Here is a 14,549-nt window from a genome sequence, read left to right on the forward strand (position 1 = left end):
TCTTTATTATTTGAAAATACATGTTTGCTAAACTTTAAGCAAATTGCGAAATTAGCGTGCTCCTGCGCGCCTTGTCCCTATAGTGTAAGACGCTTTGATACACAAACAATTGATACTAGTCATAAACAAAGTGCCACTAGCTTCAAGGCGATGTAGTTGCCTGACAAGACCAGATGTACGCTAATGAGGGGGAAGAGATACTCCAAGCTGTGACTTTGTTAGGCTGTGGAACGGAAGGCGCCTAGTATCCCGTGATGGAGGAGAGACATAGTCGCAGCTTACTTCTCAGATCTCTCCCTGACCTCCTGTACCTTGACTTCCATGTTCTGCTTCTCCTTCTTATCCACCCATTCCTTATGTCCCTCCACCTCGACCTTCTCCGTCTCTAACAACCCCACCTTCTCATCTCCCTTCCCCATCTCCCCATCCCTCCCTTCCTCCTCCCAAGCCAATACCCCCTTCTCCACATCCTTCACGTCCCCCATCCCCCCATTCTCCAACAAGCCCAGCATCTTCTTCTCGTCCTTCACCGAGCTATACCACAAACATCCACAGCTCGCACTGAAGCACGCAGCCTGCGACACATTGAGCCACGTCAGACCCTTACTCATGTAGCTCGAGACGAAGATGAATGTTTGTAACACGATTTGCGCAACGCAGCAATAGCGCATGATACGGGAGTAGCGCAGCCATTTGTTGATGGCGGCGGTGGTGGGTATGGTGGTGTTGTTGGTGTTGTTGGAGGTGGAGATGGAGGCGGCGTGAGGGTCGATGGTTGCTAGATCAGGCAGTTCTTGGAAGAGACTGTCTATCATGTTGAAGCGTCGGAGCTCGATGCGGTTCGCGGTCGCAGTGAAGAGGATGTATGTTACAAGGCCTTGATTTACGCCTTCGAGGCAACTGGTGAGGATAGGGATACTGTTGAGCATCCAGTTGCGGGCGGCGTGGATGGTGTCCCAGGCCATGGGTTTCGAGTTGAGAGGTGGGTAGAGCGGGGCGAAGACAGGTCATTATTATAGACAATGATGATGATGGTGGGTGGCCTGATTAGTGTTAGTAGCCGTTTCTTCCGAGTGCAGGCACACATGACTAGCCTGTGGCGAATGAATCGGAATGGAATCCGGTGTGTACATCTGTTCCTATTTGCACGCCAATGCCGTCTTCCGAACTTGGCGTGTAATGCTTGGATTGCTTAGCCCGAACATCCGCACGCCGGTGTCATCGCCGTAGGTGTACGAACGTTTGACCATGAAAGGCGTCCTTTTACCTTTCTCCGGACCCGCGTACACCGACCCACTCAAACTACCCAGATCGATATTCCCTCCAAAGGACCCAAAAAGATAGCATAGCATAGCGCATTAACATACTCACCACAAACCTCCAAATCCAGCTCCTCACGACTACCACCCCTCATCACCACTCCTCCCAAGCAACCTCCAGAAGCCACCAGAATACCGTGGCACATACATATTTCAAGACCCATTCGAGAAACAATCCGAGAAGAGGCACCCCGCATGCTCTCCAAAGGAAGCCATGTGGTGCGCAATAGCGAAGGCGATAGATAACCTCTGCGATGCCGACGAGAAGCATCTTTAATACGATGGCGATGACGATGTACCAGGAGAAGTAGTATGCTGCTTCGGAGAGGAAGGTAGAGAGATTTGATCGAAGTGTGGAAAGGCGTGAGGGCGGTTTTGGAACGACGGGGCTGGGTTTGTGAGACATTGCGTTGTGGTCTGGTGTGGTGATGGGTAGATGGTGTGAGGTTGGGCCATATGAAGATTGTATATGTTGAAATGGTTGGAAGTAGCAGAGGTTTGGAAGGTGTTGAAGAAGTATTGTTGTTAGATTCATTTCTCGTACACGTACCATGGTTGGCCGATTTAGTTCCACTCCAACCGCATACCGCCTATTCGGCAGCTGGCGGGTATCTAGTATGCGACTTCCCGTTCCGTCTCCTTCTCTTCTCCATTTGTCTTGGATGCAAATGCTGGGTGGTCAGCAAATACGTCGTCGACGTCCTGTGCCGAAGCAGCAGCAGCTTGTTCGACATCAATCGAAGACTGATTAACGACTTCAGCCGAAGGATAATCATTGAGTCCATTGAGATCCTCATCTGCAAGCTGGCGTAAATACCCTTCCATTTCTTCCACATCATATTCCTGCTTCGGTGATGGCGGATCGTTGGGATTCCTGTACTTCGTCCGCAAGGTTTCTGACATGTCAAATGTGTTCCCGGACGCAAGATCGACAGTCCAATTGTCCATAGCTTGGTTTGCGAAATTATCGGCTGCGATGTTGCCTGGATTGACGTCGTGGGCCTTGACCCAGGTGATCTTGGTCTTCGCACCAGCCTTTTCTCGTTCTCGTATCCTTGCCAGGATGGGTTGTATGATTTCCTTGTTCATGACATCTTTGCCATGAGAATTCTTCCAGCCCTTTTTCTCCCAACCTGGGACCCATTGTGTGAGACAGTCGCGAGAATATCTGGAGTCGCTGATGATCTCCATGTCGCGGTCGATGGGAACGTGGTCGATCGCGCGAGATATTGCGACTAATTCGGCTCGGTTATTGGTCTGGAGATCACCCCTTAGAGGTTCTTTGACGTTTCTGTATTGTTGTTAGTGGACTGTCCCCGATCAAGAATTTGTTGGAGACCACACGAACCTGGGATCTTGTGGGCCGAAGTAGACACCACAGCCGGCTTTGGCGCCAGCATTGCCATTGCCCCGCGAACCGCCGTCCGTGTATACCACAACGGGGCTTTTGGAGTCTCCGGTCGGCTGTCTCTTCCTTTTGCCAAGTTCCTCCTGCGTCTTCTCCCTGATCCTGCCTGTCAGCTCGTCGAGCTTGATGTTCGGATCGAAGCCGTCTACTGCGTCTGGTGGGAGGGGGCCGTACCCGGGCTCGACCTTGACTTCCTGGTGATCTGGGATCAATGCCGGTTGTGCGTTCTCCTTCTTTTGTCGCTTAGGCGCACTCTCTGATATCTCTCTACTCCTGTCAAAAGTGCCTGTCGCTGACGGAGACCCAGACGCAGAAAGATCCCCTCGTAGGCTTATGGGTGCACTAGAGCGTCCATTGGGGCCGTAGACGTATTCCTCAGCCTCCGCTCGGGTCTTGAAGCCCTGTTGTAGTCCACCACTGTAGCCCTTGACTTGCGCCTCTGTGTTCGGCCAATCCGTATAGATTCCCGGTTTGCGCCCGACCTTCACTCCGTAGTAATTCCACTTTCCCATTCTTCCCTCTTCGTGGACACGGGTGTCGGGGTAGTCGTCCCAGGGCGGAAATGGGCGTACAAACGTTACGTGCGATCGAGACAATGGGGTGGTAAAGCGGGTCCGGCGGTCGTTCGAGTGCCTACTCGTGTCAATTAGAGACCAAAGTTACAAAGTGATGACAAGTCGCGTTGTCGAGCACTCGCAATAAGAACATACCGTACGCTGGTCCTAACAGAAGGAAATATGACGCGCTGCGTGAAGTTTCGCCAGGCGCCAAGTCGCATGCAGCGCTTTCTCGTTGAAAGGGGCTGGCTGTTCTACCTGGATTCGGAATCGTCGCGAGGTTATATATCGGATTGGACTTTTCGCAACATTGTTTGTGGTTGCGGGGACGGTTACGGAGGAACAACTTCGGAGGTGCTTGGACCCTGCAGCAACGTCAGTCGAGCTTCATCTTGAAAAGGCGCGCTAACGCGTTTGTGTAGAACTAACCGCGTTTGACATTTCGCGAGAACGAGACATCTTCACCAAGTCTGACTTTTGTTACTCGTGCGACTTGAATATACACGTCGTGAGAGTGAAAACACGTACTGGCGGGTTGCTCGACGCGTTGTCGTTTGAACCTCGGGATACTCCCTACCCCACTACGTCACCCGTCTCCTCTAGCTATCAATCGCGTACCCAACTCTATCCCGAGGTAGTACCGGGATAGCAACATCACCACTCACTGCCATCCTTCCGCATCTTGGTGAACCTGCAACAGTCACCATGTTCGAGGTAGGATCTTTGCATGTTTCGTCAAGAAGTGTCCAGCGCTCACAACGTCCAGGGCCGTCACGCAGCAGACAGATATCGTCTCCATCTACATCGCGCACGCTCAGTCATCTTGACTGGTCCAGAGCTGGTTGAAATCCGCGCAGCACAGCGAACATTCGAAGGCGCATACGTCCGTACAGCAATCGGCCAGTTTTCTTTTGCGCTTGTGGTGCTAAAGATCTTCACCGCCGAGTTCTACTCGATCGGTGCGCTGTTCGCTGTCTACGGTGCTGGCATCTTGTTCATCAGTTTGTTCCGGCGACAACAAGGTCAGTTGGGAACGATCAGGCGGATGTATGACGACGAGAACGCGGGTGCTGACAGCGAATAGGAAACAAACAGTTCTTCTCGGAAGTCGGTGAGGATGGCCTGCACAGGAAGAAGTTCCGAACATCCGGCAATGTGGTGTCTGTGTTGACAGCCTTGAGCGTCTCAGCGTACATCTGCCTGCTGGTCCTGACGCTGAAGCTTACGACATAGTCACTGACTCTGCTCCTCGGACGTGACAGTCACCTTTTGCTTTTCGACAAACACTTCATCACGGGTGACAAGGCTAGCGTGGTATCGCTCCAAGCATGTTGCAGGTGGTTCAGGATCCCCACGATACGGAAGGCGCGTCTGGAAGGCATCTCGGAATCTGGGGAAATACATGTCGCGTGTGTACTGTATATGCGTGCCAAGGACTCTGGCCTATACAGTACAACAGTGGAGTTGGTGGCTGCACGCTGACGTTGTTGGGCCCACCCACGAACTGGTCGACATCGGACGAGTGCGAGACACCTTGAAAGTAATGGAGCATCACACGACAATGGAACCATGGCTTGATTGAGGGCTACTTTGGTTCTTAACTCGGCCTGTACCTGGGTACAGATCACGATAAAGGTGTGCTCTCTTCATCGTCGCGAGCTTCATTGGGAGGCGTGGTGGATTGATTGGTTATCGGAGTCGGACTGTGGGGTTTGTCCGCTTCGAGCAATGAACACCTGCACCTGCCAAGCGGCCTGTAACATGGCGAGGGATGCAGACAAGTCGCGCCTTATTGCATCGCAGTTTCACCGACCAGGCTGCGAGATATAAACTGCCGATGATGCATTTCTCAACGCGTTTGCGCGCGTTCCTGAAAACTCGTCCTCCGCCAACGGTCTAGTTCAAGCGGCGTACCCGTGGTTCTCTCAACCAAAGGCCGACTCCGAACAGTCATATCGAGCCAGCCCTTGATAAGGTCAACGGCCCGATCAGCCTGCCTCTGCAAATCCACCCGACATTCCAACAGAGACCCTTCTTCCACACAACTTTTTTTGAAACATCTCCTCAACGCAACCCAGTCTTGCACCGGCAGCCGCGACTCGCCTCCAGCGCCCTGGGTGCTATCTTAGCGCAGCGGCCAGGCTAGCTTGACATAAGTATTTCGACATCTTGGCATGACGCCGAACATGGAAGCAGTCCCGACGCCGATGGTGACCGAGCTTGTACATCGCAAGCACCCGGATCGCCGTCGATCCTCAACTTCCTCAAACACCTCGAATACCAACCGCCGCCTCAGCTCCCACTCCATCTACGCCCGATCTGTAATGAGCAAACTCACCATCCCTCTCGACAACGCAAAGCAGCCCAACACAAACACCGACAACGACCTCACTCCGCGCGCCTCATCCGCTGAGCCCAGATTCCCTGCGGTTGCGCCTGCAAAGAACGTGCAAGCTCTCAAGGAGCGCGCACTTCAGAATGGCGAACTAAAGGCTGTACCGAACCCGGTCCAACAACAACACCACAATGGCACTCTGGTCACAAAGGACGGCGTGGGTGCTGCCTTGAGTGACACCCCACTGCCATCCGTTCCGGGAAGCCCGCGGGAGTATGGAGACGCGCCGCCGCAGAGCTCATCCTACTTCACTGACCGTAACAGCGCCATAACCCGCAACAGCTCCGCCGTGTCAACCCCGCGATTACGGCCTACTACGCTCGATATCCCCGGCCTGACCAAGTCCAAGGTCTCCCCCGACGGCAAGATCGCACAGCGGGATGTCGGCTCCAAGCTCGTCATCGTCATGGTCGGACTGCCCGCGCGCGGCAAGTCATACATCACAAAGAAAATGGCACGCTACTTGAACTGGCTGCAGCACGACACCAAGATTTTCAATGTGGGAGAGAAGCGGAGAGTAGCTGCGAGCCACAGTGGGTTTCGGCTGTCGCAAGCGAACCTCGAGCGGGTCTCTTCGTCCGTCAAGCAGGCCATTGAGGAGCATCAGGACACACTGCCGCAAATCGCTGCGAAAATTCTTATCAATGGCGACCCCGCGCACGATGGGCCCGTAGACCCACAGAACCTGCCGGACCCACGCCGGGGGAGCACGGCCATTGCGGAGGATGACGAAGAGGGTCCGTCACTACCACCACCACGCGTCGAAGTCACATCGCCAGGCCCAAAGGCGCCGTCACCGAACAATGAGGCGGTCGAGGAGGAGAACGAGTCCATGGACCAGTCGGCGGACTTTTTCGACCCTCAAAACCAACGAGCAGCGGCACTGCGAGAGCAATGCGCCATGGAGACTCTAGACGATTTGCTCGACTACATCCTGAAAGGCAGTGGCTCTGTCGGCATTTTCGATGCAACCAACAGCACACTCGCGCGGCGCCAGCAGATCATGGAGCGGATACGGAATCGTGCCGGGCCAGAACTCAACGTTCTGTTCGTCGAGAGCGTATGCCGAGACCAGAACCTGCTCGAATCCAACATGCGCCTCAAGCTGTCGGGTCCGGATTACAAGGACAAGGACAAGGTCGCGGCACTGGCCGACTTCAAGAAACGCGTGGCCATTTACGAGAAGAACTACGTTCCGATCGGCGACTACGAGGAAGACAACAACATGCCGTACGTCAAGATGGTGGATGTTGGCCGGAAGATGATCTCGCATCAGATCAAGGGCTTCCTCGCTGGCCAAGCCGTCTATTACCTCCTCAACTTCAACCTTGCACCGCGCATGATCTGGATAACCAGACACGGCGAGTCAGCGGACAACGTGGCTGGAAAGATTGGCGGTGACTCCGACCTTAGCGAGAACGGACAAAAGTACGCAAAGGCGATGACACGCTTTATCGCAGCTCAGCGCAAGGACTGGGCAGTCCGGCAGGCAGACAAGATGGCCAATACTCACTTCCCACCAGTAGCAGGCGACCACACCCCTCCGAACCCGTACTACAGCCACGAGCTCGAGCAACGCAACTTCTGTGTCTGGACATCCATGCTAAAGCGCGGCATCCAAACAGGGCAATACTTTTGCGACGAAGACTTCGAGGTCAAGCAGATGCGCATGTTGGACGAGCTGAACGCAGGTCTCATGGAGGGTCTGACCTACGAAGAGATCCGCACAAAGTACGCAGACGAGTACCTCCAACGGCGACGCGACAAGCTCGCCTACCGATACCCCGGCCCCGGCGGCGAAGGCTACCTCGACGTCATCAACCGCATCCGCCCCGTCATCGTCGAGCTCGAGCGCATGACAGACCACTGCCTGCTCATCACACACCGCAGCGTAGCCCGCGTGCTACTGGCATACTTCCAGGGCCTCAAGCGCGAGGACGTGGCTGATCTGGACTGCCCGCTGGGTATGCTGTACCAGCTCGAACCCAAGCCCTACGGCGTCGAGTTCAAGGCCTGGCGATACAACTCCGAGACAGATGACTTTGACCATCTGCCGGATTACAAGCTCAGGCGTGCGCCTACGCTGGCAAACAACTAGGAGCGATTGTCGTTTGATTGGGATTGATTAGAAGAAGGTTTTTGCGATATGTGTATATTACTATGGATGGTCTTTCTCCCTACAACAAGGTTTTAGAGATGAGTGCGATGGTGGGTTTTGCCATTACTTTTCGGGGCTCTCGTTTCCTCCCGCCTAATTCTCACCTACGGTAACGGGCCCTTTGACGCTTGGTTGCGATGCTTCATGAAGTATACATGATGGTTATGGGCATTTACAGGAGTCTCTTTCTTTTCCTTTACATCATTCTTTGCGTAGACTGCGGGGTGGGTATATGATAGATTGATGATCGGATGGATTATGCAATGATGATCAGACTTTGGTGTCTTCACTTCACTCAAATTTTGGGGTTGCTTGGTGCATGTGATGGTGACTTTTCGCGCTAGTGAGTATATAAAGCCTCTTTTCGTTGCCTCCTTCTCTCTTCTTTACATCATATTCTTCCGCATCACTCTCCAAAACTTGCGATAGATATACACCATGTTCGCCCTGCCGGCCTTCTCCAAAAGATAGAAAGACAGAACTCATGTGTGCGCCCTCCGCCTGTCTTTCCAAATCTATTTTCCAAAATCCAACCTCCAAGTCCCATGAGAAGGTTCTCCGCTGGGAACTAAACAAAAGCCGAACACCCGTTACCATGGCGCGAGCGACTGTGCTGTTCCAAAAGCGACTTTTCATCCGACTATGTTTCCTCTGGCCCAGCTATCACAGCTGTATAAAATACTTCTCCTGGCTCCCAGGTTTCTTCCAAATATTCCGCATATACTATGATGTTTTCCAAAAACTGCCAGTCAAGCGAAGAATGTGTGCGCCGGCCTTCTTCTTTCCAAAACATGAACGTCACGATTAACATGTTTGCGCCGGTCTTCTTCTTTCTAAAATGTACGTAACTACCGATGTATGTGCGTTCTCCGCCTCGGCTTCTTCCAAAAACATGGAGGATGAAGCTATGTGGAAGACGAGTGTTGTGGAAAACAAAATTCAGATGCGTTCGTGTGATGAGACGAGCGACTTGTCCCGCTGCCTCGATACTCAACTTTCTAAAGCGAGACCTTATGCTCGGGACCGGACACGAGAGATGTATAAATACTCCCTCTTACTCTCTTGGTTTCTTTTCTTCTACAACTACCACCTTCCTCCTTCTTACACCAAAAAATGAACCTGAAGAGTTCATGTTGGCTCCTGCTCCTCTCTTCCAAAAAGACAATTCAACAATGAACATGTGCGCTTTCGCTGCCTTCTTCCCCATTATCGACGATCAAAAAACGACTCGAACTCATATATGGAGGCCCTGAGCCTTATTTAAATGGCCTGTCAAAGGTGCCATGGAGAGCGCGGGCTTTTGCCCTGCGCATACAACATACCTAGGTAGCCACCAAACCAGTCATGGAGATGCTGGCGATGGCGTATAAAACTGTCCTCTGCGTCTTCCTTCTACTTCTTTATCGCCACACCTCCTGTGTGCTTTCTACCAAAATATCTGCAATGGCGACACATGGAAGTTGGAGTCTGGCTGTTTCGCAGTACAAAAATACTTCCCTCGATTCCCATCTTATGTCAGCAACTCCGCGACCTCGTTGCATTTTACCAAAAAGCCAAGTCGCTTTCCTCTATGTTCGTTCTCGGCCTCCTCCCTCTTTTACTCAAAATTCGATGGTTAAGTTTGATGACTGAGTGTGCTGTCGTCGTCCTACTTCTACCTTCTCCCCACAACAAAACAAAGCAATGCCGCCTAAATTTTGGATGTTTTGAGGCTCGAAAATAGATGATGGTACAAGCAATGGTGTGAGCTGTGCTGAGTAGCAAAACTTCTGAAAAGTCCATGACGTCGTTCACATGGCTGGGAGAAGACGAGATGGAGATGAGATATAAAAGCTTCTCTTCTTCCTCTCTTCTGCTTGCTTCCTATACACCACTCCTTCCGGGGTTTTACCAAAAATTAGCTATTTCGAATCCATGGCTGTTCTGAGTTTCTTCCTCCTAAAATTGCTGTCAAGCATGGCATGTCTGCGGCTCTCGGTCTGTCGCTGTTACTCCAATATTCAAAAACTCACGACAACGAAGCCATGCTCTGGAGAGCAGCTCTGGCGCAGAACCATGGATTCTCCTCAAAGTACCATCGCTATCAAAAACGAAAGTGCACAAGCCCATGGTCGAGAGCAGAGGATCTGGTATCTCGCCATCGCAGCTATAAAATCTCCTCGATCCCGCAATTCTGGCCTTCTTCATTACCACCTCACTTCCACTGCCTTTCTCCAAAAACAACATGCCACGTTTGGGATGGCTCTTCTCCCGACCAGAAAACGCTCAAATCCCGCACGATGAGCTGTCCTTCCTTTCCGCCTTTCCAAAACACACAGTTCGAGGCAGCATGTCGGAGTGTTCGTGGGAACAACCAAAGAAACAATACGATTTGGCTCATGAGAAGCGCCTGTCGACAAAACCCGTAGTGGCCAACCCATGTGGGTCCCCGGGACTAGAGACAGTGGTATAAAGCCTTCTCTCGTTGGCTTGGGGATTGGCTTTCTATATCACACTCTTTCTGCGGTTTTCCAAAACGTTAATCGTTCCCATGCATGTGCTGTCCGCTCTTCTTCTCAAAAAAGCTCTAGCCATGACGAATGTCTGTTCGGTCCTCTCCTCGGGCGATCGCTCCAAAATTGGCTTTCTGGCAGCTTCATCATACTCAAAATCGACGGGACAGCTCGTCATGTGGAGTTTGCTTCTCAAAACAATCTCAGGAAATGGCTATGATCTCGCGGGCCGAGGTCTGCCGCATTCATGCCTCAGAAGCTTGGTATAAAAGATCTTCTGCCATTGCACCTTCCTGGCCTTCTTTACATACCAATTCCTTCATTTTTCTTTACCAAAATCACGAGAATTGGCACGCATGGACGTTTGTCCGCTTTTTAAAACGTTGATTTTTTCCGTTTATGTCCTCTCTTCTTCCCTTGTCGCCAAATACATTGGAGCCATGATGAAGGAGAACCAGGACCAGTTCCGAAAGACGATTGTGGGGTGCTGATGAGCAGTGTGCCTCTGAACATCATACAAACCAGCTTCATGAGTTCTGGGGTACGGTGGATCGCATATAAAAGCCTCTGCGCGTCCTCTACTTGTTCTTCTCCTACACCAAAATACTTCCCATTATTTACCAAAACTGGAAAAGAACGACAAGATGGTTCGGCTCTTCCGTGGAAGACTCCCACACATTCTCCTGACCTTTTGTTCTCATATCAGAATTCATCCTCTACTTCTGTTTCGAAAGAACATTTGTGACAGCATATGACGACTGCTGGTCTTGTGCATCGAAATTTGCCAGGACGCCGGAAATAGTCCGCGCGTTTCGATCTCATGAAAGTCTCATCATGCGATTTTGGAATGTTCCAGCGATCACAACTATGACCAGCGCGAGCGCCGCATGCATAAAAGCTCCTCCCTCGCTGATAGCTTTCTTTATTTTATATCCCCATCTCTTGTTATCTTTTCCAAAAGTGTAAAGTTCGCTCATGATGGTCTCTCTGGCTCTTTCTCTAAAAAAACCATTCGACAAGCTCCCATGTGTGCTTTGGCTGCTTGTCCTCTATTCTTCTAAAAAGGCCAACGTTCGCCGGCATGAGCGGAAAAAGTCATACTTCACCAAAACATCTATCGAGAACGAGTTTTCAAAAACAAAACTCACGATGGCATGACTTGCGGCAGGCATCGACGATAAACAATGGATCTAGAAAGCCATGGCCCTCTGCTTCCCTGTCGGACTTTATCATTGAGAATGTGAAAGCTCAAAAACAAAATGATCGAGCACATGACTGGTGCAGCACTATCACCTCAAAATCCCACACAAAGATCGCATGCGCGCTCCTGCTGCGACCTCAAACAACTTCGCATAGATATCATGAGCTTGGGCGCCGAAAGCTGTGTCAGCGAAGCGAAATGCCTGCAAAACGATATGTACGCCTTTAGATGTCGCGGCCAGACGTTTCGAAAGGCAGCTGTGTTTAGTTGATGTGGTAGAGTTCCCTTGTTGGGGATATAAAAGGCCGGCTGGCCTGGTTCTTGTTTCTTATTATCATCCACTGTAATCGGATGTTTCCAAAAAAGCCTAATACGTGCACTCGTTGACGGTTGAACATCTCTCCAAAAGTTTCAGGGCATCGACATATGTGCGCCTGTCGCTCGCGTCTTCCCAGTTGATGAAGCCAGAAGGGTTGAGGCGAGCGCTGTGAACAATGAACCTTGTCGAGTGTGGCTCTTCAAAAAAGACGTCGCAACGATGGATGTTCGAGAGACAACGTACCTTATCGTGAGGTTTCTATCGGGTGGCTTACCGGCTTTTGCGTGACTGGAAATCTGCTGATGCACTGGAAAGCGTGGAGTCAGTTCCCAAACTACGAGGCCGTCGAAAGTCATGCTGGTGAAAGCAGAACTGCCATGTGTTCGTCGACAGGCATCGGCTGCAAGGCTGAAGCGTGCATGCGAGATGGAGTAGCCTCATTGGACGCCATGACGCAGTCGCTGCTTACTTCAGCGGAGGGGTGAGCTGAAGATTTTTCGTTGCGCAACGTCAGACTTGATCATCATACCCCCCTTCCTCTACTATCTCTATCGTGATATTAGTTCAAATTTCTAAGTCAAAAGCCTGACGAAGACGGCCGCCCCCTCGCCAATTGACACCCCCTCAAATTAGCGCCTGATTCGGCACGCTTGTCCTCGCGCCATTCCTGATGGGGGATAGCCCACTTTCCATTGCCGCCAGCATCGCCGGCCTCCTCACCTTCGCGGTGGCCATCTTGGCGTCTATCTACGTCCGTTATGTGTCTTTGCGCAATGGTCGAGTTGAATTGGAAGGGATTTTAGAGTCTTCCAAAGAGAACGTCGTGGACCTGGGGCTGACGAAAACCGAAAACCCAGACCCAATCCTCCGAGAAAGATGGGAGCACTTAGCCATCCATGAAAGCGACAAACCTGATGTTGTTCGTTTGAAGACCTTGAATGTCTTGTTGATTGCCACAGATATGATTATATACACTTACTGTGTGCGCACTCTAAACGACGATATGGAAGAGTTCCTTCGGAACCGATTAGATTCATTCGTGAAGGCTCGTAACGGCAACACCCGTGCCACTATGAAAGACCTTTTGGAGCTCCAGGATAAAATTAGGAGAATGTTATGGCGGAGGAGTCCCATGGAAAGAGCACTCGGTTTATATGCGTTTTTCCTCCCCAATAATTGGGTAGAACGACCACAAAAGATATTGAAGAGAATCTTGCAAAGGATATTGTCAGCGGGCTCACACCCCAATTCAGTACGCTGGTATCGAGTGCGAGAGACGGTTCTGGGAATGGTGCAACAGAGAGACATCTTGCGATCACGAATACTGTCTCTCCAGGTATCGATGATAAATTCGTAAGTGTAGTGGCGACTCTAAGCTACCCGGCTAATAAGTGCATAGATCAGCTGGGAGAAGTGACATAGCATTAGAAAGGCTTGAAAAGCAACAGGCGGAACTCAAGATCAGATTGGAAGAGCTTACTAGGCTGGTGACTACAGCGTGTCATGCGCCAGCGCGACCGGCGAGCGATGATACTAGTGGTATACCAGAAGAGACGCATACACAGGTGTCGCCAGGTCAACAAGAAGACGTCAAGCGGCATGTAGGCGCCGAGGGGTCAGAACTTGAGACAACGGATTGTTGCGCATAGCGATAGCTCGCGCAATATCATTCTCCCTAGAGGATCTTACAATGCAGGTCGTCAACATAATGACTACGTTCATCATCGCCTGTTAGCTCAGGCAAATCGCCCGTCAGCCGACCGCTCAATCAACAAAATGCCCTTACCTTGCGCATAATCGCGAAGACCCCGCACAAACTCCAAAAATCGATCCGTGACAAGATACCTACTTCCATCCTCACCCACCGTAATCTGCGTAAGATGAGCGTCAAGTACCTCTTTAGTACACCTATCCGTTATATCAAAAGCTTCTTTGATATCGCTTTCCTCCTGCCCCCGAATCCGATGACCTCTAATCACGATCCGAAAATCCATTACCATACTTTCTGTGTCTAGATACCGCAGCATGCTGCACACAGTCGCAAATACCAACAATCGCGCTACCAAGGGGATAGATCGATCGTCTCCTCGACGGGGATTGTCCCAGATGGATAGACCGTATGGACCGTTCAGGCTCAAATCGACGCCAGCTCTTCGCATGAGCTCCACGCTTCCCATACTTGGACGGTAGTCTTCGCTGTCTGGATCTTCGGGACGATCTTCTAATGTGATCATACGCAGGTTCGGCAGTTTTTGGACGATGATGTTTTGCAGCCAGATGCGCAAGTCGACGGCCTTGCCCTCGTTGGCTATCATAGCACGCAGCGCACGGGGATAGGACGTCAATGCGTGTTCGTATTGTTCAAGTGTTTCGGTGCCGATGATCATATGCTTGATCTCGTTGGAGATATCAGGCGATGCCGCTGCGTCACTCAGTGCTTGTATGCTGATGCGGATTAGAGATACCTTCACGGTTTGGAAACGAAGACAGAAGCTTCGCCACGTCTTCGTGTGAAGCTCTTTATTGACGAGGCGGAGAAGGCCTATGGCTCCTGCCCTGAGAAACGAACCGATGAGCGTGATCAATTCGGTAGGTAGACTTAGTAAGTTGGGCATACTGGGGCGGTTTGACTCATGCCTGGAGCTCTTGGAGTGTCACCCCATATACCTTGTTCAGAGTTTGCTGCTCTCCATCATCTGA

General features: G+C 51.3%; 5 protein-coding genes across 5 annotated transcripts; 2 read left to right on the forward strand and 3 right to left on the reverse strand.

The window, feature by feature from the left end:
- Positions 1-278: 278 nt before the first annotated feature.
- J4E92_010972 (uncharacterized protein) lies at positions 279-965 on the reverse strand (the record flags this gene model as incomplete). Its single annotated transcript, XM_051502305.1, has 1 exon — positions 279-965. One exon carries the CDS (start codon positions 963-965, stop codon positions 279-281), a length of 687 nt encoding a protein of 228 aa, XP_051347474.1.
- Positions 966-1,931: 966 nt separating this feature from the next.
- J4E92_010973 (uncharacterized protein) lies at positions 1,932-3,239 on the reverse strand (the record flags this gene model as incomplete). Its single annotated transcript, XM_051502306.1, has 2 exons — positions 1,932-2,610; positions 2,668-3,239. The coding sequence occupies 2 exons, from the start codon at positions 3,237-3,239 to the stop codon at positions 1,932-1,934; spliced, it is 1,251 nt and encodes a 416-aa protein (XP_051347475.1).
- Positions 3,240-3,989: 750 nt separating this feature from the next.
- Positions 3,990-4,517, forward strand: J4E92_010974 (uncharacterized protein; the record flags this gene model as incomplete). Its single annotated transcript, XM_051502307.1, has 3 exons — positions 3,990-3,998; positions 4,051-4,306; positions 4,369-4,517. The coding sequence occupies 3 exons, from the start codon at positions 3,990-3,992 to the stop codon at positions 4,515-4,517; spliced, it is 414 nt and encodes a 137-aa protein (XP_051347476.1).
- A 1,091-nt stretch (positions 4,518-5,608) lies between these two features.
- Positions 5,609-7,777, forward strand: J4E92_010975 (uncharacterized protein; the record flags this gene model as incomplete). The annotated part of the gene is made up of 1 exon (XM_051502308.1): positions 5,609-7,777. The coding sequence occupies one exon, from the start codon at positions 5,609-5,611 to the stop codon at positions 7,775-7,777; it is 2,169 nt and encodes a 722-aa protein (XP_051347477.1).
- Positions 7,778-13,842: 6,065 nt separating this feature from the next.
- On the reverse strand, positions 13,843-14,464 carry J4E92_010976 (uncharacterized protein; the record flags this gene model as incomplete). The annotated part of the gene is made up of 2 exons (XM_051502309.1): positions 13,843-13,860; positions 13,913-14,464. 2 exons carry the CDS (start codon positions 14,462-14,464, stop codon positions 13,843-13,845), a joined length of 570 nt encoding a protein of 189 aa, XP_051347478.1.
- Between the last annotated feature and the right edge of the window lie 85 nt (positions 14,465-14,549).

The sequence above is a fragment of the Alternaria infectoria genome (assembly GCF_024043175.1).
Source record: "Alternaria infectoria strain BMP 0036 chromosome Unknown scaffold_49, whole genome shotgun sequence".
In the NCBI taxonomy this organism is placed as follows: domain Eukaryota; kingdom Fungi; phylum Ascomycota; class Dothideomycetes; order Pleosporales; family Pleosporaceae; genus Alternaria; species Alternaria infectoria.